Here is a 26,602-nt window from a genome sequence, read left to right on the forward strand (position 1 = left end):
TCATCAAATACAGTGGAATGTCAGGTCTTAAATGGCTACACAGGATAATTGAAATGGCCTGGGAGTCGGGACAGGTTCCATCAGACTGGACAAAAGCAGTAATCACACCAATCTTTAAACATGGAAACAGAAAAGATTGTAACAACTACAGCGGTATCTCTTTAATCAGCGTTGCGGGTAAAATCTTCTCAGGCATTGTTGAAAGGAAAGTGCGAGTATTAGTTGAGGACAAATTGGATGAAAATCAGTGTGGGTTTAGGCCTCTTAGAGGTTGTCAGGACCAGATCTTTAGCTTGCGGCAAATAATGGAGAAGTGTTATGAGTGGAACAAGGAATTGTATCTATGCTTTATAGATCTAGAAAAGGCATATGACCGGGTTCCTAGGAGGAAGTTATTGTCTGTTCTACGAGATTATGGAATAGGAGGCAAACTTTTGCAAGCAATTAAAGGTCTTTACATGGATAGTCAGCCAGCAATTAGAGTTGACGGTAAATTGAGTTCATGGTTCAGAGTAGTTTCAGGGGTAAGACAAGGCTGCAACCTGTCTCCACTGTTGTTCATATTATTTATGGATCATATGTTGAAAACAATAGACTGGCTGGGTGAGATGAAAATATGTGAACACAAAATAAGCAGTCTTGCATATGCGGATGACTTAGTTGTAATAGCAGATTCGATTGAAAGTTTGCAAAGTAGTATTTCAGAGCTAGATCAGAAATGTAAGGACTATGGTATGAAGATTAGTGTGGTGTCACCGCCAGACACCACACTTGCTAGGTGGTAGCTTTAAATCGGCCGCGGTCCATTTAGTACATGTCGGACCCGCGTGTCACCACTGTGTGATCGCAGACCGAGCGCCACCACAAGGCAGGTCTCGAGATACGGACTAGCACTCGCCCAGTTGTACGACGACTTTGCTAGTGACTACACTGACGAAGCCTTTCTCTCATTTGCCGAGAGACAGTTAGAATAGCCTTCAGCTAAGTCAATGGCTACGACCTAGCAAGGGGCCATTAGCCTTACATAGTTTGATAGTTATCGTATGAAATGTCTCATCAAGAACGTTGTAAACCAAAGGACGATATTAAAAGTTAAGTATTCCAGCAGCTACATACTTTTCTTTATAACATTAATAAGTATCCTGTTTCAGACCTCTATCTAGCCTACTTGAGATTACGTGTGCCTTTCGGCTACTTCAGTGTGGCGTAGCTGTCTTGTTACGCCACAACAATTAGCATCTCCAAAACGAAAGTAATGTCAGTGGGAAAGAAATATAAACAGATTGAGTGCCAAATACGAGGAACAAAGTTAGAACAGGTGGACGGTTCCAAGTACTTAGGATGCATATTCTCAAAGGATGGCAACATAGTGAAAGAACTGGAAGCGAGGTGTAGCAAAGCTAATGCAGTGAGCGCTCTGCTACGATCTACTCTCTTCTGCAAGAAGGAAGTCAGTACCAAGACTAAGTTATCTGTGCACCGTTCAATCTTTCGACCAACTTTGCTGTATGGGAGCGAAAGCTGGGTGGATTCAGGTTACCTTATCAACAAGGTTGAGGTTACGGATATGAAAGTAGCTAGGATGATTGCAGGTACTAGTAGATGGAAACAATGGCAAGAGGGTGTCCACAATGAGGAAATCAAAGAAAAACTGGGAATGAACTCTATAGATGTAGCAGTCAGGGCGAACAGGCTTAGATGGTGGGGTCATGTTACACGCATGGGAGAAGCAAGGTTACCCAAGAGACTCATGGGCTCAGCAGTAGAGGGTAGGAGGAGTCGGGGCAGACCAAGGAGGAGGTACCTTGATTTCGGTTAAGAATGATTTTGAAGTAATAGGTTTAACATCAGAAGAGGCACCAAAGTTAGCACTGAGTAGGGGATCATGGAGGAATTTTATAAGGGGGCTATGCTCCAGACTGAACGCTGAAAGGCATAATCAGTCTTAAATGATGATGATGATGATGGAAGACAAAATACTAGTAATCTTAAAGTATCTATTTGGATGTAATTCGAAAACATGTTAGCAAAAACAGCCCTTAATTAATTCAAAAGTAATTAACAGTTTTGTCAAAAGTATTCTTTGCAGAACTTTATTTGTTAATTATATGATTTAAACAAATAATTCAGTCTAACTCTTGTAGTAGAAGAAACTGTTGAAAAGATGGAATTTTTCGATATATTCAGTTAATTTAATTAGTTAAGTTTTAATTGTAATTTCTGTAAATTTAACTTTAAGCAATGTGTAGTTTCAGCACCTATTATTGTGAGGATATATAAAGGCCCAATTTTTGGTCCCGAGACGGTCAGTCCACGGCCGAGTTTCAGACGAGGAACCTAACCTGTGTTGGTTAGAACGACAACAACTCATCAAATTAACAGTGAAATAAGTGTCATACCAATAGGCTGTGTGTAACAACAATGACATTGTCTGTTTCCATACGTATCTGTTTATTGTTCAAGAACAGTGAACACTGTGGTTAGGTTTTCACTACTCATAGATGTTCAGCAATAAACTATTGTAGCAGTATGTGGATGTTCGCCTGCGACCTATTAATGAGGCTTATCGAAAGTTAAACAATAGTGCACTGGCCATATAACTGGGTAATATTAGGCAGGGTGTATACGTGGACGAGGAAAAAAAAAAAATTGCCGGATTTTTCCTGGTTGAAAATACACTTTCTCCCAGATGAAAATACGCTTTTTCCGTGTTAAGTAACAGTATACCTTTCCTCGGAACTGTAAAAGTTATCAATCCTTTCAATGGTTGTGATTTTATACACCGGCGTAGAATTTCCCAGCACTTTAGAAAACAAAACTCAGGGGATAAAACATCTTTTGGAACGATGTCTGATGTGCATCAACATGTACACTGCATATTTTCATATTATGAAAGTATAAATTCGAATTCCACCAAACACTTCATATTACTTTCCGAAGGATTGAAATCGAGATTGCGATTCGCTTTTGTAAGCCATTCGTAGCTCATGTTAAGCGAACTCGCCAACCAAAGACAGCGGATATTCAGAGCATAGGGCACGTGATGCAGTCAGCCAATAGCAACAACACTGTTAAGTAGCGCGAACACACAAATAGGAAAAGGTAATGGTTTAAATTACTATACATAGTGTTGCTACAAGAAAAGAAAAGCTTTCATGTATAATGTTGGTATCTAAGATTAATAAGCTGCAAGAGAAGCTAAGCTTTCAGGCATAATGTTGATCTTTTTTGCGTGTGTTACACTTTAAGATACATTACACAAACCTGCCAGTAAAATTTTAAAAACGACATAAATGTCTGATTTTCTGGGCTCGAAAATATTCTAAATGGTCATCCTCAAAGACTTGTTTTTTTGAATGAGAGTCAAACACTCTGTGATTTAAGAAATTCATCGGACAGTAACGCACAGAATTCATCTTGTGTAAAAGGAAATTTACTTTACTTGAAAATAACGCTTTTCAAACAACCATTCGGAATATTTTTTCACGACCTGGTAGAAATAGATTCGTTTAAATAGTTGCACCAGATGATAAGCGTCGCCGCACTTGCACAGCTACGATGACGCAGGAAGCCCGTACGTTCGTACGTGTAAAACATTAAAAGATCTTACATTATGTCATAAAAGAAACAAGACATTAGATGATACTCCAAGGGCATGGGAATTTTGTGAACCATACTAAAATGCATAATACGGTTTAAAGTGCACATTCGTTTGCCCAGATTCAGATGTAAATTTTCTTGGAGTACCAGTACCGTATTATCTCATGTTTGGTTCTTTATTATGGTATAATACCATATGTGCTAGAAGATGAAAACGTGAACTTGAAATGCAGCGAACAGTTGAAACTAGCCAATATTGTGGAATTAAACACTTCATTTCAAATAAATTGGCCTCAGCAGAAAAGATTAATAAAAGTCAAATTTCTTTAACAAACCGACAAATATAACTTCATTGTTCTGCAAGGCAATTAACGCTTGACTGTCAGAAAGGTGGAAACAAAATAAAATCTGAAACTAATAATATATTTTAGCCTTCAGTAATCATGTGAATGTATTTTAATTCACTTGATAGCTCCCGGCCACAGAAATCTGTTTTGTTTTCATTTGACATGAGAGCAATAAACGAAGGGGAAACAACAAAATCACTTATAAACATGGGTCACGTGGAGACTACACCACCCCACTACAACTCAGACTGTTCTGTGCATCAGGTCCGGTTCTACGATATTTCCGAACCGGGACAATATTAGATAGTGGCACTCCCCCACCCTCGAGCGTTTGAGGTAGGACGCCAAAAAATTAAAAAAATCTACTTATAAAAAATACACTCCTGGAAATTGAAATAAGAACACCGTGAATTCATTGTCCCAGGAAGGGGAAACTTTATTGACACATTCCTGGGGTCAGATACATCACATGATCACACTGACAGAACCACAGGCACATAGACACAGGCAACAGAGCATGCACAATGTCGGCACTAGTACAGTGTATATCCACCTTTCGCAGCAATGAAGGCTGCTATTCTCCCATGGAAACGATCGTAGAGATGCTGGATGTAGTCCTGTGGAACGGCTTGCCATGCCATTTCCACCTGGCGCCTCAGTTGGACCAGCGTTCGTGCTGGACGTGCAGACCGCGTGAGACGACGCTTCATCCAGTCCCAAACATGCTCAATGGGGGACAGATCCGGAGATCTTGCTGGCCAGGGTAGTTGACTTACACCTTCTAGAGCACGTTGGGTGGCACGGGATACACGCGGACGTGCATTGTCCTGTTGGAACAGCAAGTTCCCTTGCCGGTCTAGGAATGGTAGAACGATGGGTTCGATGACGGTTTGGATGTACCGTGCACTATTCAGTGTCCCCTCGACGATCACCAGTGGTGTACGGCCAGTGTAGGAGATCGGTCCCCACACCATGATGCCGGGTGTTGGCCCTGTGTGCCTCGGTCGTATGCAGTCCTGATTGTGGCGCTCACCTGCACGGCGCCAAACACGCATACGACCATCATTGGCACCAAGGCAGAAGCGACTCTCATCGCTGAAGACGACACGTCTCCATTCGTCCCTCCATTCACGCCTGTCGCCACACCACTGGAGGCGGGCTGCACGACGTTGGGGCGTGAGCGGAAGACGGTCTAACGGTGTGCGGGACCGTAGCCCAGCTTCATGGAGACGGTTGCGAATGGTCCTCGCCGATACCCCAGGAGCAACAGTGTCCCTAATTTGCTGGGAAGTGGCGGTGCAGTCCCCTACGGCACTGCGTAGGATCCTACGGTCTTGGCGTGCATCCGTGCGTCGCTGCGGTCCGGTCCCAGGTCGACGGGCACGTGCACCTTCCGCCGACCACTGGCGACAACATCGATGTACTGTGGAGACCTCACGCCCCACGTGTTGAGCAATTCGGCGGTACGTCCACCCGGCCTCCCGCATGCCCACTATACGCCCTCGCTCAAAGTCCGTCAACTGCACATATGGTTCACGTCCACGCTGTCGCGGCATGCTACCAGTGTTAAAGACTGCAATGCAGCTCCGTATGCCACGGCAGACTGGCTGACACTGACGGCGGCGGTGCACAAATGCTGCGTAGCTAGCGCCATTCGACGGCCAACACCGCGGTTCCTGGTGTGTCCGCTGTGCCGTGCGTGTGATCATTGCTTGTACAGCCCTCTCGCAGTGTCCGGAGCAAGTATGGTGGGTCTGACACACCGGTGTCAATGTGTTCTTTTTTCCCTTTCCAGGAGTGTATCTTCAATTTGTAGTGCACATCTTTCTGAAGAGTCTCATACATAAAATATATATGTTCGAGCGAAAGTAAGACATGTTATTTGGTCTTAAAAGTGTGCTGAAGTGCAGTGCCAAGCCTCTTCACACAGCATTCTTCCATTGCACGTCTCTGTATTACGCTCTATGGAATTCAAACATGTAATATTTCGTAATGGGTGCAATCAAAATATATTCCGGCCAGTGGAAATTAAAATGTCCTGTGGTGCCTCTCCTGCTCCCAGTCAGTCGGTCTGACATCCTGCCTCTCTTAAAAAAATCTCGCAATTAATGCTGGATGGGATTATTTGTAACCGGCAGAACAATAACTCTTCAGAAAATTTGCAGTCTTTACTGCCTATTAGCTAATAACTTTCTGTTTTGTATGGTATAAAATTAAATATATGATACATAAAACGAGTAAAGTTAAGAGACAAGCAAGACAGCACACATTTCTTAAGTCCTAGATTTTTTTTCCTTTCTAATCTTGCCACAGCTTTATATGGCGTACTTTCCTTTCTGGGAAAGAATCTATTACCTCATCAAGGTTCGTCAACGTTTTGCTATATGAAAAAACGAAATGTCGTTGTCTAATACTAGAAAAGCTGTTAATACTAATAGCACCTAAGTCTGTTTCCCGATCTGATTACGTGTATTTTATCACTGTCTGCTAGATAAAACGAAATAGGCCTGCCTAATATTGCAGCAATTGTTATAACACGACAGAATATAATTCACGAAGTACCAATATGAGATGCCTATTAGGCAAAAAGTTTTATGTTAGGAAATAGTTTCACATTTCATTCATACTCTCTAGTTTCTAAAGCATGAGATCGAAAAGTAGTAGCACGAAATTTTTATATAAATTGTCATATTCTTCCGTAATTTGTGTGAGTCCCCATTCTTCTCCTTCCTCGTTCTAACAAACAATCTTGTCATCACCAATTCTGTAACTATTGCTGCCAGTGTCAACATTTATTCTCTGGTTAACTTCACTAACCCTGCCACAATCGCCGGTTTAGTTATCCCGCATTTATTCTCCGGTTAGGCGTTATTATGTGTACGTACAACACGTTTTCCGCGCTAGTCCCAGAATATAACTTTAGCAGCTGCTAGCCAGGGATTGTATAACTGTCCCTTAGTAGTGTAGCGGTCTGGCCAAATTTTTCTGTCAAAATTTCATTTTCTTGGATACCCGGAGAAGACAATACGTAATCTTTGTTGCCTGTTAGTCGTTTATTTCCACTCCGGTAGTCTGAATCTATGGAATTCGCTAGGAATTATAACAGCACTGACCATTTGCGAACCTGGTCAACCACGTGAACAGCAGTTGTCATTCACCCTTTCAGCTTTATTCGCTCAGCTCGTACAGACCCGTCCCCTTTTGTCTGCAGGAAAGTTTATTCCTAGATGCGAAGGGGCTTCCCCTGGCACGGACATCATGTACACTACACACGCATTCAAAAATCAACTTACGGTTCATTCAGAAATCAACTTAGAATTTGATCAAAAATGTTCAAAAAGTAACAGGGATGCGTTCAAAATCATATGAGTAATCGATAGACCAACGTGTGCTGGATGCTTGGCACTTTGTGAAACAAGGTCTTTTTCCTCACTAATACGAATTTGGCACCACCCCCCCTCCCCCCCCTCTAAAACTGCCGCCCGGGGCAGATACCCAGGTTTGCCCCCGCCCCCCAGATCCGGGCCTTGTTGCGCATTATGTGAATCTGGCAGCTTAGGCACACCAGTAAAATTTTTCCGGATAGCATCTGGCTGCTTGCTGCTATTGCTTCTATAACTGACTGCCACACTTCTGTAGCCAGAAGTGGGAGAAGGTACTACTCATATGCGACTCATCTGCACATGTTCATAAGCTCGCTCGCTCGCAACCGCTGCAACGAATTTAACGTAAACAGTTGTGACGTCACGCTCATCAGAGGCAATTTGTCGTTATGAAACATTGCATAGTCTTCCTAAAGCCTTTGACACATTTTGCTGTTGGTAGACGCTTGTATGAGCACTGTGTTTTGTCCTTGTATATGGTGCATTACCTTTGCAACTTAATTTTTATTTTCGTTTTTTTTCTCTTGCTCATGTTTTGTTGCTGCAGTATTTTTCTGCAGTAGCGAGATACAGTAATATTCTATGTTAGAGTATTGGTTCTTACCAGTCAAAGTTACAAAAATTTAACTAAAAAATTAAAAATTCCTGGGTTTTTCCCGGTTTTCTCCCAGATGAAAAAATTCCCAGGTTTTTCCCGGATCTCCCGGTTCGTATACACCCTCATTGGGGTTGTGAAAAGCGAAAGTAAAAGACAGTAAAACACAACTGTGCATCTGTCGGCTATATCACACCTCATTCGCGAATAGAGTGACCTGAATTTCATAAAATTATTTTTCCAGACTCAGTGTTGAGGAGATTTTCTGACTCCAAAAAGCATAAAAATGTTCCATAATTTAGTGTGAGAAGCCATGGTGGTACTTGAAAAAGGTGACAAAATATTTGAAGGAGGTGATTAAAAGGTGATAAAATATTTTAATACTGTAGAAAGATCAACAAAATGTTTTAGATTACTGTTTCTTAGGAACCTTAGCAAAAACTGAAATCTCCATTTTCTTTTCTAAAGATTCTTCTGAAAGATTTCCAGCCTTCATGTTTCTTTTCCTTTTCTGTACTCATAATTTTAATCGCCTCTTTAAGGAGCCTTTGTTTTGTTCCTCATTTTGCTTCTAATTCAAGCTTTCTTTCTTTTCACATTATTCTTTATAAGCAAAATAATTTGCAGATGCTTTCTGTCCATACCTAATAGCTGCGAGTCAACGGGCACAGAAAGAGAATGGAGGTGAGAGAGAAGTTCGGGTCAGTTACACCAAAAAACACTCCCATTTTGCAGTAGCTCATTTATTCACCTGAACACATCAAAGGCTTACAAAGAACTAACATGGCGGAACTGCACAAAGAAATGTTTAGCTTAGTTCAAAGACTGTACTCAGATCGATGCTGGTGTTGACCTCCTCGGCACCACGTAGCCGCCTCCCCCCCCCCCCCCCCCTCCCCACAGTACGAAGTATTCTTGAGAGGCCGGAGGGGGGGGGGGGGCAGGGGGTGGGACAATGGCGTCAGCAGGGGTGGTCCACAGGAGCCAGACCACGGTCAGCTCGACAGTGTCGTCGGGGAGCTGTGTGGGTAGATGTCGTGAAGGAAGGTTCGGCCACCAAACCTAGAAGTCGTTGAAGCAAGCCGGGCATCGTACTGGGCGTGCTAGTCGTGCGGCGACAGGTAGGCTGGCGGTTTGCGGGAGGAACAGAGCGATGACAATGTCTCCGATGGGCATGGCAAACACATGAAGCATGTCCAGGTCACGTCGGGTGAGAGGGGAACACATTTCACCAGGTGGCAGGGAATGGCGGAGGTTGTGTCATGAGCACTGTACAGCGTATCATCGTGCAGTATTATTGAAATGTTGTGGATTATGTCCGGGGGGGACCGTCACAAACACCTCGAGCGAGGGCATGTTCAAGATAGGGGGGCGTGAGAAACCTCAACAGGGCGAGGCAGGTGACAGTGGAGAGGTCGAAGGGCCCAGCGGCGAGGGAGTGATTGTAGGTAAGCTCGACGTGGGGAGCATGTGGTCACTCGACGGTGCACGTGAGACCGGAGTAGAGGGCGAAGTCGGAGGAGAGCTCGACGATTGGAGCTGGAAGTCACTCAACCGTGTGTGTAAGTCCGACGTGGAGGGAGTGGTCGGAGTGTCGTGAGCCACGACAGTGAGTGATGTGGTCCTGGCCTAAAGGGGGGCAGAAGCAGGCTCGACATGAGCAGGCTTAAGTCTGTTGAGAGACACTGTAACAACTGAATCTTCTATCTGGATGTCATAGGTGTTGGCTGAGTGCCGGAGAACTCGGTACGGGTCAGTACATGGAGATTGGAGGGGAGCACGGACAGTGTCATCTCGGACCATGACATATTTGCAATTGTCCAGAGATTTCAGGACGTGAACCTTAGGGCGGGAATGGCTGGTGGGCGGGGGGATGTGGAGGTTGATGAAGTGGCGTCTGACGCGCTCCACAAAGGAAGATAAGCCAGACTGAGGGAGAGAAGCAGAAGGGCTCACGAGTTAGCCAGGGAGAACAATGTTCTGGCCGTATACAAACTCAGCTATTGTGCCTTTGAGGTCTTCCTTATAGATCGCACAAATGCCGAGTAGCACAAGGGGAAGGGCCTCCGTCCATAGAGTGTCGTGGCATCGAAGAGCCGCTTTGAAAGTGTGGTGCCAGCGCTCTACTAGCCTGTTACTTTGCGGGTGATGTGCTGTCGTATGGATGCAACGGATGCCGCAAATGTTACAATCTCGTTGAACAGGGCCGACTCAAATTGTCTGCCCTGGTCAGTCGTGATGATAGCTGGATATCCAAAACGCGATACCCATGACTCGACGAAAGCTTCTACCGTAATATTGGGGAGGGGGACAGCCTTGACCCAGCGAGTTGTTCGGTTGATAGACAAGAGAACATAACGAAAGCCGTTAGAGGAGGGGGGGGGGGGGAGGGGGGGGGGGGAGGGCTGACAATGTCAATATGAATATGCTGGAAACACCCAGGAAGGATCGAAAAGGCGCCGAGGGGGGGTGAAGTATGCTTGTGTACTTTGCATCATTGGCACGCGATGTAGGAGCGTGCCTATTGCTGGCAATCCTTGTTGACATTTCTCCAAACAAAGCGCTCCGCTAGGAGGCGGGTAGACACACGAACACCGGGGTGGGCCAAATTATGCAACGCGTAGCCTCTCCCTGATGTTATTCAATCTGTATATTGAGCAAGCAGTTAAGGAAACAAAAGAAAAATTTGCAGTAGGTATTAAAATCCATGGAGAAGAAATAAAAACTTTGAGGTTCGCCGGTGACATAGTAATTCTGTCAGAGACATAAAAGGACTTGGAAGAGCAGTTGAACGGAATGGACAGTGTCTTGAAAGGAGGGTATAAGATGAACATCAACAAAAGCAAAACGAGGATAATGGAATGTAGTCGAATTAAGTCGGGTGATGCTGAGGGAATTAGAGTAGGAAATGAGACACTTAAAGAAGTAGAGGAGTGTTGCTATTTGGGGAGCAAAACAACTGATGATGGTTGAAGTAGAGAGGATATAAAATGTAGACTGGCAATGGCAAGGAAAGCATTTCTGAAGAAGAGAAATTTGTTAACATCGAGTATTGATTTAAGTGTCAGGAAGTTGTTTCTGAAAGTATTTGTATGGATTGTAGTCATGTATGGAAGTGAAACATGGACGATAAATAGTTTAGACAAGAAGAGAATAGAAGTTTTCAAAATATGGTGCTACAGAAGAATGCTGAAGATTAGATGGGTTGATCACATAACTAATGAGGTATTGAATAGAATTGGGGAGAAGAGGAGTTTGTGGCACAACTTGACTAGAAGAAGGGATCGGTTGGTAGGACATGTTCTGAGGCATCAAGGGATCACCAATTTGGTACTGGAGGGCAGCGTGGAGGGTAAAAATCGTAGAGGGAGACCAAGAGATGAATACACTAAGCAGATTCAGAAGGATGTAGGCTGTAGTAGGTACTGGGAGATGAAGAAGCTTGCACAGGATAGAGTAGCACGGAGAGCTGCATCAAACCAGTCTTAGGACTGAAGACAACAACAACAACATTGCAGCTGACCATTATAATGAATTCTTTACTGATCTATCAACAACAATGGCATGCTGGAGTGCACGCAACCAGCAAATCGCATTGTCAGTGGGTGTGTGATTCTTGTACTACACTCGTGTAGTCAACACAACAGTGCAAAAACTTCTGTTGGCACCTGTTACTTCCGAAGTTTAACTGGTAAGTTGCAATATTATTGCTTGCATATGAACATATTAAGTGATACAGGTTTGTTTTTTGTTCCTTTCTAATATTGCTTAGTTACTATGCAGGCCTAATTACAAAACTGCATTTTTGTATGATGAATCTGATCATGCGAGTATACCAAAAGGTTCTGGGACCAACACGGAAATCTAACTAGAAACCAGAATTTCTTCTTAATGCAATTAAAGATCAGGAAAATTAAGCATCTGCAAAGCTTCAGAGCAGTACACTGTTCCATATGCCACATTAAATGACAAGCCCAAGGAAAGGTACAAATATAAAATAGGCAGCCAACCAGTGTTAACCCAGGACACTGTACAGGCGTATCTCCATCGAGCTGGGTGGATTGAAAAAAGATTTTTTGACAATCAACCTGGGCACAAGTGGCTAAAATCTTTTCTAAAAAGAAATAGAGAACTAACAGTCCGAATAAGTGAATGTGTGAAGAGGGCAATGGCAGAAGTTACCCGAGAAACAGTGATTGATTATTTTTAAAAGCTTTGAAGTGACCTTGAGTGCTGTCCTTCTCTCCAACATCATAAACTATGATGAGACAAACTTTTGTCACGATCCTGGACAAAGGAAAGTAATAGTGAAGCAAGGCATAAGACATCCTGAAAGTATAGTGGATAGTTCTAAGTCAAGTATCAGTGTGATGATAACAGCAGCTGCCGACAGCTCAGTCCTCCCACTGTACCTAATTTATAAGGCAAAAACACCTCCATGATACTTGGACCGAAGGAGGCAAATACTATGTGATCAAAAGTATGCAGACACCACCAAAAACATACGTTTTTCATATCAGGTGCATTGTGCTGCCACCTACTGCCAGGTACTCCATATCACCAACTTCAGTAGTCATTAGATCATAAGAGAGCAGAATGGGGCACTCCGCAGAACTCGTGGACTTCGAGCATGGTCAGTTGATTGGGTGTCAATTGCGTTATACGTCTGTATGCAAGATTTCCACACTCCTAAACATCCCTAGGTCCACTGTTACCGATGTGATAGAAATGTGAAGGGACACATGCAGCACAAAAGCGTACAGGCCGACCTCGTCTATTGACTGACAGAGACCGCCAACAATCGAAGAGGGTCATAATGCATAATAGGCAGACATCTATCCAGATCATCACACAGTATACCGTGACGTCCGTTGTGTTGTTGTACTGTAAGGTGCCACATATACTGTTTGTATATATATACACGTATATGTCGTGGCCATCGTCTCTTCTTTCCCTCGTCGATATCGGAGCATGAGAAATGTTTATGTTAGTTTTTACCTATTTGTTGTCGACAACACACACTTACACGGCCATGGTATCACCTGATTCCGGAATAGCTAGCTTAATATAGTATAAAGATAGTGGGTTTTGATGCTGCGTTATTTAAGTGTGATATTATTCTTCACTTACCCTTTGAGACTTTAAGAACCAGCTACTCTTAATCAGGCCCAAAACTCGACTTGTAATGAGAACATTTGTGATCAGTCTGTCACAATATTAATAATACTAAGGCTCTACACCACTATGAGAAAATATCACTGTTAATGAAATAACAAAATATACGAATGAACTTCTTTATATTTTTCCTTTTTATTTAATCAAGTGCTTTCAAATGTTTATTTCGCGCCCACAAATCATCCACACCTCGATGTAGAGTGTAAATGTGTGCATGAAAAATAGTACACTGTTTCTGCTGATAACCATGTATGAGCTTTCGGGTTTCTAGGCTACTTCGGTCAACAGGATTTATATTGGATTTTGAAAATGATCTTTCTATCCAAACTTATGTCCTTCACAATGGCTCATCAAATATTCTACCCTTTCACGATAATTAAGAATTCGCGTAAATTGTATTTTCGCGAGTTTAAAGCAAACCATCGACAGAGCGAAAGCAGTCTTGATACCGCGACACACTTGTGACTCTTACTAGCCTGTCATAAAATTGACCTGCATACATCTACAACCAATTTCAAGGTCATAATTCGCCCTACATGATTGTGTGCAATTGAACTTCGTCCAATCAATTATTTCTGGAATTGTGATCACTGATCTCCACACTGACCGTCCATAAACACACAATTAACACTCTCTCTTTTTTTTCCTTCTAAGAGTAAACCAATGATGTCACGTCATCCACATAGTTACTAAAATATTATTCCAAATGATCTCAAACATTTATCGTCATTGTATTTTAAGGGTAATCAGAAAAAATATGATTTATTATCGGAAAGTAACACACAACAGATCGCAAATCGCACGTAACTAAATAACAGGTTTGCATAGAGTCGGGACTTAATCACGCAAAACTATATAAAGAAATCCCCCAAATCTTAACTTCTCCATACCAACTGACAGATACAAATAAGATATTCAAGACCTCATACATCAATCCCAAGCTGTAATGTTATAATAGGAATTCCAAACTGCATCAGGATCCACTGCAAGTACTATGACAGTTAGGCGGGAGGTGAGAAAACTTGGATGTCATGGTCGAGCGGCCACGCATCATGCTGGTAAATGCCAAACACCACGCTTGGTGCAAGAAGCATAAACATAGGACAACTGAACAGTGGAAAAACATTGTATGGTGTGACGAATCGCAGTACACAATGTGGCAATCCGATGGCAGGGTGTGGCTATGGTGAATGCCCAGTGAACGTCATCTGCCAGCGTAGTGCCAACAGTAAAATTCAGATGCAGTGGTGTTATGGTGTGGTCACGTTTTTCATGGAGGGGGCTTGCACCCCTTGTTGTCTTGCATGGCACTATCACAGCACAGGCCTACAGTGATGTTTTAAGCACCTTCTTGCTTCCCACTGTTGAAGAACAATTTTGGGATTGCATCTTTCAACACGATCGCAAGCACCTGTTCATAATGCACGGCCTGTGGCAGAGTGGTTGCACGAAAATAGCATCCCTGTAGTGGACTGGCCTGCACAGAGTCTTGACCTGAATCCTATAGAATACCTTCAGTATGTTTTGGAACACCGACTTCGTGCCAGGCCTCGCCGACCGACATTGATACCTCTCATCAGTGCAGCACTCCGTGAAGAATGGGCTGCCATTCTCCAAGAAACCTTCCAGCACCTGATTGAATGTATCTCTGCAAGAGTGTAAGCTGTCATCAAGGTTGAGGGTGGGCCAACACCATATTGAATTCCAGCATTACCAATGGAGGATGCCATGAACTTGTAAGTCATTTTCAGCCAGGTGTCCAGATGCTTTTGATCACATAGTGTAACTGGTGCAGGTTATAATAGGAATCAAAGTGGTTGGTCTGACCTAACAATGTTTGAATCATGGTTTGTCGATTTTGTCTTGCCTGATGCCCGGTAATTAGAGGGACCTAAAGTGATTATAGGTGACAGTCTCTCGAGTCATCTGTCATAAAATGTGATTAAACTATGCCAGGAGCAGGAAATTAAATTTGTGCTTTTACCACCTAATCCTATTCATTTGTCTTGGCCACATGATATGGCCTCTTTTTGACCTTTAAAATTTGCTTGGAAAAATGTGCTAGATGATTAGAAAAGGAAGAATTTCCTAGGTTGTTGAAAAAAACCTTTTAAAATATAGCTATCACATCTGAATCAAATGTAATATCTTGGTTCAGAAAAGCAGGGATTTTTCCATTCCATCATGATAAAGTCATTTCACAGATCCCAGAAGCAAATGACAACAATGCATATGACACTAGCTCATCAGAAGTTTCTTAGCCAGCAGCCTTCAAATGGAAACAGGTTCACTCTAATGAAACAAAAGGAAAGCTGTGCCAAGCAAAGTGATTAGCATTAACTCCATGAAAAGAAATTGTTATCAGTGACTTCAATGAAAATGATAGTGACGGGCTGCAAGCAGTGAGTCCCTATCCGGAACATCTAAAAGTGATCTAGAACAGCACAAATCAAATGAAAATGAAGAAATTGACAAGGAGATGGATAAAGATTGGCATTAATTATAAGAAAATGATTTCTCAATAGCAAAATTTCCTACCAAAAAAGGTTCAGGTTTTTTATTGATAAAACTGAAAGCATCTCTAATGACTCCTATGAAATGACATTTCTGAGGAAAAAAGTTCTGGATGGTAACGTTTGTTTGGTCTTTCCAGAAATTACTGATGCAGCTGAGGTAGAAAGAGCCCAAATTATTAAAAAACGTTGTTCCACAACACAGAAGGTGAGGTAAATTTAATTTTGGAAGGGATGGATGATTATGTCATTGAGTAAATACTTTTTACATTGATTATGGCACACAATAACTAAAAATTAATATTTGTTTGTCAAATTTTGTGAATGACAGTGTTTTATAGCAAAAATTTCAAGTTTAATGTGCCTGTAAAAATTTGTTTAGTCTATAAATTGTAAAATTTTGTTGCAAATATAGCAACATCTTTTTTAAAAATGAAAATAGTGATCTGATTCACTCCACTGGAAGTCTGATTCCATTCCTGAATACAAAATACAATGGTCATCGGATTTCTCCCAACTGAGGAGGTGAAACCGAACCATAATAACTGCAATTATAAACTAAAAATAACATAATACATGTATATATCATTATCAAGGTTGTGAAATTAATGTACTGATTTTTTTCCAACATCACAACAGTAAATGGACAAAATTAAAAAAAAAAAAAACTGCCATTTTTTACTGGATTCACTTCATTTTACAGTACAGAGGAGGCTGCTTCAGTAATTGGAGTCTTTCTCTGCCAATCCTTTATTTTAGATATTATAGCGGGAGACACATACTACAACTGCAAAATTAACTTAATTGAAAAAAGAACTAAGTTAGTTAGTTATTTAGTTAGTTGGTTGCACGTTCCATTGATCAATCACACGGTATGGTAGCTGTTACGAAGTGGAATGTGTCCAGTGTACAAGAAATGCACATATGAAACAAGATTTTTTAATATGATTAGTATTTCTGTTATTTATCCCATTCCCTTAAATGGCACAGAATGCGTATACTATATTTACAGATTTATTTATTCCTATTCAAGAATTCATCTATGGCACAGAAGGAGTTGTCAAGGAGATATGATTTCAGTTTATTTTTGAAGCTATTATTGCTGTCTATCAGACATTTTATTTCATCTGGTAATTTGTCAAAAAATTTTATAGCAGCATATTTTACCCCTTTCTGTCCCAAAGATAGGTTCAGTAAAGGATAGTGTAAGTCCTTTTTTCTGGTATTATAATCATGAATGTCAATGTTGTTTTTAAACTGATCCATGTTGTTGAGAATAAATTTCATTAGTGAGTAAAGGTACTGTGAGGCTGTTGTAAGAATTCCCAATCTTTTAAAAAGATGCCTACAAGATGTGAGACTATGAACCCCACACACATTATTCTAAACACTTTCTTTTGCGCAGTGAATACTTTTTGTCTAAATGTTGAGTTACCCCAAAATATTATTCTGTATGACACCAGAGAGTGAAAGTATTACTAATTTCTATATCATCAAAATTGGCAATTATTCTGGCTGCAAAAGTTGCTGAACCTAGTCGCTTTGGAAGATCCAAAATATGAATTTTCGAATTAAGATTCTGATCTATATGTACACACAAAAACTTGTCTACTGACTTCTGTTGATGTGTTATAGTTATTGAAGGAACTATACTTTTTGCAGCAGAAAATTGGATTTACTGTGTTTTTTTCAAAGTTTAAAGCAAGCCCATTTGCAGAAAACCAATTAATGACTTTTCCAAAGACCTTATTTGTATCATTTTCAATTGGAGTTTCATTTACTGGATTAATAATGATGCTTGTATCATCGGCAAACGGTGTCAGTTCAGCTTCCTATTTCAGATGGGAAGGGAGGTCGTTCACATCAAGAACAGAAGGGGACCAATGATTGAACCCTGTGGAACACGTAATGCAATTTCACCCCAGTTAGATGAAGTGGCAAACTTATTTAAATCACTTGACGCATATACGGAAACACAATGAAATGCTTTGGACAAGTCACATAAAATTCCTATTGGTGACATTTTACAATTTAAAGACACTATTATGTGAACAGTGAAACTGCATATTGCTGTCTCGGTGGAACAGCATTTCTGAAATCCGAACTGTGATTTACTAAGTACCCCATTATTGTTGAGATGGCTAACCACTCTTGAGTACATTACTTTCTCAAAGATTTTTTAAAATGCTGTAAGCAAGGATACTGGCCGGTAATTATTGACAACTGTGGTGTCCCCCTTTTTGTAGAGAGGCCTGACAATGGCATATTTTAACATGTCTGGGAAAATACCTACAGTTAGTGATGCATTACAGATGTGACTCAGAACATCAGCTGTAATTGCTCCACATTGTTTTAATAACTTATTAGAGATGTCATCTACTCCAACAGAATATTTATTTTTCAAAGATTTCATAATTTTACTTATTTCACAAGAGGTTGTTAGGTGAAACTTAAGATGACTAATTTTTTTCAAAATAGGCTCTTCCATGTACTGCCTGGCTTTTTCTTTTGAACTGTTCTCACCAATTTTTTCTCCTACACTTAAGAAATGTTTGTTAAATACATTAGCTACTTGTGTACTGTTGGTTAGGATGGTCTCATTCTCTTTAATAGTAATATGACCTACCCCGGTGGTTACTTTTCCTTTCTCCCTTCTAACAACATTTCATATCAACTTCAATAAAATTCTTCAGGGTATCAGACCGCATCGTCATAATTTTAAATTGCGCCAACGTTTCGGCCAGCGTTGCAGCTAGCCTTCATCAGGGCCTTACGTTAACTGCTAAATGAACACACTTGGATTCCTTAAATAGCTGCACGAGAAAACCGTGTCGTTACTTGATTGGCTGTACTAGGAGGAGGAGGAGGGGTGAAAGGTATGCTTTAGCATACCTTTCACCCCTCCTCCTCCTCCTAGTACAGCCAATCAAGTAACGACACGGTTTTCTCGTGCAGCTATTTAAGGAATCCAAGTGTGTTCATTTAGCAGTTAACGTAAGGCCCTGATGAAGGCTAGCTGCAACGCTGGCCGAAACGTTGGCGCAATTTAAAATTATGACGATGCGGTCTGATACCCTGAAGAATTTTATTGAAGAAGACAACGGCCGTGGAAGCCTACGCTTACATTTCATATCAACTTTATTTTATTGCCGGAGTTGTTAATTTCTTCTCTAACATACATATTTCTTGATTTTCTTACAACTTTTCTCAGTATGTTGCAATGATTTTTATAGTGTAAAACTACTTCTGGGTCTTTACTAGTTCTTGCTGTCTCATACAGTTTTCTTTTTCTTTCTGAAGACACTTTAATACCTGTAGTAATCCAAGGTTTCTTTGAAAAGTGTGTGGTGTTACATTTAGTAATTTTCTTTGGGAAACAATGTTCAAAAAGGGATATAAATTTATCAAGAAATATGTTGCATTTAGCATTAGTATTTGGCTCATCATATACATCTCCCCAATTAACATTTCTTAAGCTTCCTCTGAAGTGCTTTATAGATATTGGGTTGACCGACCTCGCACTTTCACTTAATGGTTCCCGAACTGTACACCCTGTTAGGTTTTGTAAGTTAATCAGTTGTGCATCGTGGTCTGATAATCCATTTACCACAGGGAAAGCATGTGTTTGTTTTACATCCTCTTTCAGTTCAAATACATTATCTATTAGCATGCTATTGTCTTGAGCTATACATGTAGGGAAATCGATCACTGATTCTAAGTTATATGCTGTTAAATTTAAATAACACTTCTAGTTCACTTTTCCTATCAGAATTAGTTAGAAAGTTTACATTGAAATCACCACAAATTAATAACTACTTCTTTTTGTCTGACAGCCAGCAGTAAGGATGTAGAGGCTTATCTCACGAGGGGTAAGATAGATACTGGCTACAGGAAAATTAAAGAGACCTTTGGAGAAACGAGAACCACTTGCATGAATATCAAGAGCTCAGATGGAAACCCAGTTCTAAGCAAAGAAGGAAAAGCAGAAAGGTGGAAGGAGTATATAGAGGGTCTATACAGGGGTGATGTTCTTGAGGACAATATTATGGAAGTGGAAGAGGAGGTAGATGAAGATGAAATGGGAGATATGATGCTGCGTGAAGAGTTTGACAGAGCACTAAACAAGGCCCCGGGAGTAGACAACATTCCATTAGAACTACTGACAGCCTTGGGAGAGACAGGCCTAACAAAACTCTACCATCTGGTAAGCAAGATGTATGAGATAGGCGAAATACCCTCAGACTTCAAGAAGAGTATAGTAATTCCAATCCCAAAGAAAGGAAGTGTTGACAGATGTGAAAATTACCAAACTATCAGTTTAATAAGTCACAGCTGCAAAATACTAACGCGAATTCTTTACAGACGAATGGAGAAACTGGTAGAAACTGACCTCGGGGAAGATCAGTTTGGATTCCATAGAAATGTTAGAACATATGAGGCAATACTGACCCTACGACTTATCTTAGAAGAAAGATTAAGGAAAGGCAAACCTACATTTCTAGCATTTGTAGACTTAGAGAAAGCTTTTGACAATGTTAACTGGAATACTCTCTTTCAAATTCTGAAGGTGGCAGGGGTAAAATACAGGGAGCGAAAGGCTATTTACAATTTGTACAGAAACCAGATGGCAGTTATAAGAGTCGAGGGGCATGAAAGGGAAGCAGTGGTAGGGGAGGGAGTGAGACAGGGTTGTAGCCTCTCCCCGATGCTATTCAATCTGTATATTGAGCAAGCAGTAAAGGAAACAAAGGAAAAATTCGGAGTAGGTATTAAAATCCATGGAGAAGAAATACAAACTTTGAGGTTCGCCGATGACATTGTAATTCTGTCAGAGACAGCAAAGGACTTGGAAGAGCAGTTGAACGGAATGGACAGTGTCTTGAAAGGAGGATATAAGATGAACATCAACAAAAGAAAAATGAGGATAATGGAATGTAGTCGAATTAAGTTGGGTGATGCTGAGGGAATTAGAGTAGGAAATGAGACACTTAAAGAAGTAGAGGAGTGTTGCTATTTGGGGAGCAAAATAACTGATGATGGTTGAAGTAGAGAGGATATAAAATGTAGACTGGCAATGGCAAGGAAAGTGTTTCTGAAGAAGAGAAATTTGTTGACATCGAGTATAGATTTAAGTGTCAGGAAGTTGTTTCTGAAAGTATTTGTATGGAGTGTAGCCATGTATGGAAGTGAAACATGGACGATAAATAGTTTAGACAAGAAGAGAATAGAAGCTTTCAAAATGTGGTGCTACAGAAGAATGCTGAAGATTAGATGGGTAGATCACATAACTAATGAGGAGGTATTGAATAGGATTGGGGAGAAGAGGAGTTTGTGGCACAACTTGGCTAGAAGAAGGGATCGGTTGGTAGGAAATGTTCTGAGGCATCAAGGGATCACCAATTTGGTACTGGAGGGCAGTGTGGAGGGTAAAAATCATAGAGGGAGACCAAGAGATGAATACACTAAGCAGATTCAGAAGGATGTAGGCTTCATTAGGTACTGGGAGATGAAGAAGCTTGCACAGGATACAGTAGCACAGAGAGCTGCATCAAACCAGTCTCAGGACTGAAGACCACAACAACAGGTACTGGGAGATGAAGAAGCTTGCACAGGATAGAGTAGCACGGAGAGCTGCATCAAACCAGTCTCAGGACTGAAGACCACAACAACAACAACAACCCACTTATACTGACACTATCCATGCCCACAGTTACATGGTGTTCAGACAGACAGAGTATATCAACCTCATTCTTATTTTTGAGATCATCTAAACACACTAATAGCTCATCTGCTTTATTTTTTATTCCCCTGATTTTTGATTAAGTATGTTGATACTGCCCTTAGCTTTACCCCTATTTACTGTGCATGAAGTTCCTTTTATTCTATTTATCTTGATTGTCATCTTTCTGGACTTTGGCTTTAACCTAAAAAACCTATCTGCCTGCACCCATTAACCACAGGGATCACCCCCTATGTGGACCCCCTTACAGTTTCTGCTAATAGAGAAGCTAACTAATTTTTCCCCATCCTACTCAGGTGCAGGCCATGTGTAGTGTATCCCCACCTTCTAATAGCATTTACTGGAACAATACTTATGTGAGATTTTGCCTGTTCAGCTCAGTGTTAACATGCCTTACAGTAGTGTTTACACAGGGCTGACCATGGCACTGAAAGACTTCCACAAACCCCACATTTGTTTGCTCAGTTTCTGCTCCTATTTTATCCAGGTCACTGTATCTTGGATTCATAGCCAGGCTGTTTCCTGCTTCCCCATCTATAATTACTTAATCTTCCTTCTCAAAGTCCTTGCATAGCTGACCTAAGTTTTCTGTCACCTGGCTAAGGCTAGCACTTGGTTTCACAAAACTTGTAACCTGGTACGCTGCACCTAATTTCTCCTGAAGCTGCTGGCCCACACCCCTCCCATGACTGCTGCCTATAAGAAGAAGTCTTCTTTTCCTATTCTGTTTTGATCCCAACCTGTCTTTTTTCTTTAAGCTAATATTCTGCTTCAACCTACTTTCAACTATATCTGGATGAGGCCCTTCCTCCACTTCAGATAGCAAGCCAAACCGATTTACTAGTTGAATTTCTGGAGTTTTTTCAAGTGTTTCCCTTTTTTGCCCTTTGCTTGCTACCTTTTCCCAGTTCCCAAACTCTTTTTCCTCCCTTAACCAACACAATTCCAAGTTCGTGTTTTCTAATTCAGCCTTAAGGGCACAAATGTTTGCCTCCTGTTCAGCGATTGTTCTGTCCTTTCTACATAACCTACACTGCCATGATGGAAGAGCCTCATTTTCTATTCTCGTTTCCTCGCTGCTACTTTCGCCCCCAATGAAACCTTAGCTTAAGTCTACACAGAACATCCCCCTCTTTCAAATTTCTACAGCAACCACCACATTTGTCACACATGGTTTGATAGACAAACTTAACACAAAAGCAGCGAATAAGTAGGCACAAGACCACAGTAGTTTCATAACCTGTAGCCTACTAATCCGTAAACAAACACTAATGTAAACAAACTTTTAAACTTGTTTTAACTACCTAAATTCTGTATGACTGACACAAATTAATTTGACTTTGAAGCGATAACTTGAGTCAAAAATTAAAATCTACACTCACATGAAATTTACACCTGAAAAACAAAAACAAAACTAGCGACTACCAGCCTTCTACAAAATACTTCCTTTTTGACCTAAATACGGCCAGAAAAGCGAAATCTTCAATAGACAGCCTAGAGAAGAAGTATATACTCTAACCTAAAATGTAATATTAACTAAATTAGCTCTTATTTCAATATTAATCACTTAACTTAGCGAGAGCATCGTATACGCGCATCTGCCTAGCTCCAGAGATAAAACACATCTAATGGCTACGATACTATTCTTAAAACTCAGCACCAAGTAAAACTGTACTCACAGTACTCTGCACAAATACAACATACAATAGATGTTTCTAAGAAATTCTGTAATTCTGAACGGCAACAGCATTCACGTGAAACACGAAACTATATAATTTTTTTTATATCACCTGTTTGCTTATCTGTGGACTTCAGAGTGGATTTGTATAGAAATAGTTTAATTAATGCACATCATTCATCTCACTAGGATATGCACTATACAAAATCTTTGAGAAATCTAACACATTACTAAAACAATTAGCTAATGCTTTAGTCACTTTTAAAAATTATAGCTTCATGCTACTACATACTTATGAAGCTTACCTTCCTGATAGCGTATATATAGTATGTTACTACATAACTGAACTGTAGTAAAACACCAATTGAGTTGACAATAACTGTAGAAGTGTCAGATATTGCGATGCCATACAAAAGCCATAAAGAGGACCTGAAACACAAATGTATGTTTGCAGAGTCAATGACATATATCAAACATTACTTATATGAAAAAAACACACTTTTTACCATTATTCACATTTTGAAGACCTTGGCGATATTTCATAGAAAGCGTCTGAAAAAGAAGACAATAAAATACTTTCTTTGGTGGTGGAGAATCAGCATGTTTCCACTGTTTTGACTGTTGGTTTGTCTCTGGGGTATAGTAGTGCACCCAAGTTTCATCTGTGATCACAAACTGGCACAAAAAATTTTGTTCGTTTCTCCTAAAATGGGCCAAACATTGTTACGATATGTCCAGTCTCATGCGTTTTTGATCCAGTGTCAAGGGTCACAGCACCAATCTTGCAGATAATTTTTTCATTTCTAATTCTTCAGTTAAAATGTGATATGGCCTTTCATATGACACCTGGCAAGCATGAGAAATTTCACATACTTTCAATCGGCGATCCTCCATGAGCATTTTGTGCACTTTTGCAATGACTTCTGGAGTAGTGACACATCTTGGCAGACCACTGTGCAAGTCATCATCTGAGCTCTCCCAACCAAATTTAAATTCATTTGTCCACTTGGCAACAGTTGAAGATGAAGGTGCAGAGTCCCCCAGTGTATTCTAGAAATCAGCATGAATGTTCTTTGCTTTCATACCTTTCTACGAGGGCCGTTCAGAAAGTAACCTCCGGTTGATTTAAAAAAATACACCAAGTTAAATAAAAATATTTTAATATATACATCTTACAACTACATCTTTGCACTATTTTTCTACATAGTCTCCATAGCGATTGAGGCACTTATCGTATCTCTTCACAAGCTTTGAAATTCCTTCTGCATAAAAATCACCCGCTTGTGCCTGGAGCCAGCCTGTGACCGCATCTTTGAGCTCTTCGTCGTCATCAAACCGCTGTGACCCGAGCCATTTCTTCAAATGCATGAAGAGGTGATAATCACTTGGCGCCAGGTCTGGGCTGTAAGGTGGGTGGTTGATAACGTCCCACTTGAAGGACTCAAGAAGGGCCGTTGTTCTGCGAGCAGAGTGAGGACGGGCGTTATCGTGCAAAAAAACGATACCGGAAGTCAGCATACCACGGTGTTTGTTCTGTATAGCCCGTCGTAACTTTTTTATTGTTTCACAGTACACGTCTTGATTAATGGTCATACCACGTTCCATGAATTCAACCAACAACACCCCTTTGGCATCCCAAAACACCGTTGCCATCAGTTTTCTGGCAGAAAAATCTTGCGAGGCTTTTCTTGGTTTGGTAGGCGAATTTGAATGTGCCCACATCTTTGATTGTTCTTTTGTCTCAGGGTTCACGTACTTAATCCAGGTTTCGTCACCGGTCACGATTCTGTTTAACAATGGTTCTCCTTCGTCCTCATAACGTGACAGAAAGTCTAATGCAGAGGCCATTCTTTGAGTTTTGTGGTGGTCGGTAAGAATTTTGGGCACCCATCGTGCACAGAACTTACGGTAACCCAATCTTGCTGTCACTATCTCGTACAAGAGAGTCTTAGAAATCTGTGGAAAACCAGTAGACAACTCCGACATTGAGAAACGTCGATTTTCACGAACTTTTGCATCAACTGTCTAAACGAGTTCGTCAGTCACCAATGATGGTCTACCACTCCTCTCTTCATCATGAACGTTTTCTCGTCCACTTTTAAATAAACGTACCCATTCACGGACAACTCCTTCATGATGAATAGCTGCTGCAGAATATCCTTTGGCTGTAAAAAACCTTATGACAGCACGCACTTCACATTTGGCGGGGTTTTCTATTGCAGCACACATTTCAAACTGCCACAAAAACTAAACTAGTGCAGGTACGACGTTCACTCGACCACGGTTTGATGCCGACTGACCTGTTGAGTGCGTGAACGCACAGATGGCGTCGCTACTCCCCCCACAACCCGCACTGTGACCAATCGGAGGTTACTTTCTGAACCGACCTCGTATGTGAAGTACTTAATCACTGCTCGATTTATTCCATCCTCGCAAATCACTGTGCGGGAACAACAGAGTCACATCACTGCCACAGCTCTCTTCCAAGAGCACTGACATGGCACTTGTTTACAGGAAACAGTCTAATGAATATGATGTGAACAACTCGTTGCGCTAGTGCTGACCTCTCGTGGTGATTTCGAGAACTTTTCAAACCACCCTCGTATATGCCCCTTATACCACCACCTATTCAATCACCACCTAAACTGCACTCACCAGCTAAACTGACACATTTCTGGAGATTTAGTATGAGTGGGGGACTTTTGCATTTGGCACCCCTTGAGGAGATGAATTTCTTGCAAATCTTGATAGATTACATAGGATGCTTCTTGCACGTCGCCGCAATTTGGATGATTTGCAGTAGACACGTCTTGCACTTGGCATCTTGTGAGTGAAATTCGACTGTAGACAAATAACTTGTGATGGAGAAAACTGTTTATTGCAAATTTATGGGGAAAATAGGAAGTGGAATTTCAATTAACAATGCGATGAGAAAAGAAGTGGGACGTGAACATGCAATGTGTAACATTAAAACTGTGTGAGTCAAGTAATGCAGGAAGTATGTCACATAAAGTGGTAAGTTTCGCAAAGTGAAAAATACATCACTGGAGTATGAACATTTTGTAAGTGAAAAGTGGCAATGATCGTCGAGAAGAAATCATAGCAGAAGAAAGTAGATAGTGACATCCAACGTGGTAAGGCAAACTGTGTAATCAGAGGAAACAAAGTGGATAGCAACTCAGCACAGCACAGCACAGCACATCACAGCACAGTACAGTACAGTACAGTACAGTACAGCAGCAGAGAAGGGATGCACTGGAGCCACTTTAGCTGAGGTCCAGAGTTCAACGCACAGTGAGGCAGCGGAGCATTACTGTGACCCATAAAATATACTATTTTCAAAGTAAGTTAAAGTGATAAATAGCATTGTGTATAGTTAATGTTACTTAAAAGTGGTAAGGCAACCAAAAGTAAAATGAGCAAATCAGATATTAGGGGGAATGTGGGTAAGGAGACCTCTTACTGGTCAGAGATCCATGATGTATTTCGACTTGCAAAATCAAAAGAAGGCCCTGTAGTCAGGGTGAATGATATTGTAGGTAACAAGGGGCAGGAAGTTCCCTTACATGCT

At 41.1% G+C, this 26,602-nt stretch overlaps 1 protein-coding gene across 1 annotated transcript in view; it reads right to left on the reverse strand.

The window, feature by feature from the left end:
* Positions 1-26,602, reverse strand: part of LOC124607366 (sugar transporter SWEET1-like) — a 189,646-nt gene that overhangs the window by 53,029 nt on the left and 110,015 nt on the right. Inside the window, exon 3 of the mRNA XM_047139679.1 lies at positions 23,337-23,460. Within this exon, the coding sequence (XP_046995635.1) occupies positions 23,337-23,460 (124 nt within the window). The remainder of the gene's footprint in view (positions 1-23,336; positions 23,461-26,602) is intronic.

The sequence above is a fragment of the Schistocerca americana genome, chromosome 3, assembly GCF_021461395.2.
Source record: "Schistocerca americana isolate TAMUIC-IGC-003095 chromosome 3, iqSchAmer2.1, whole genome shotgun sequence".
Lineage (NCBI taxonomy): Eukaryota > Metazoa > Arthropoda > Insecta > Orthoptera > Acrididae > Schistocerca > Schistocerca americana.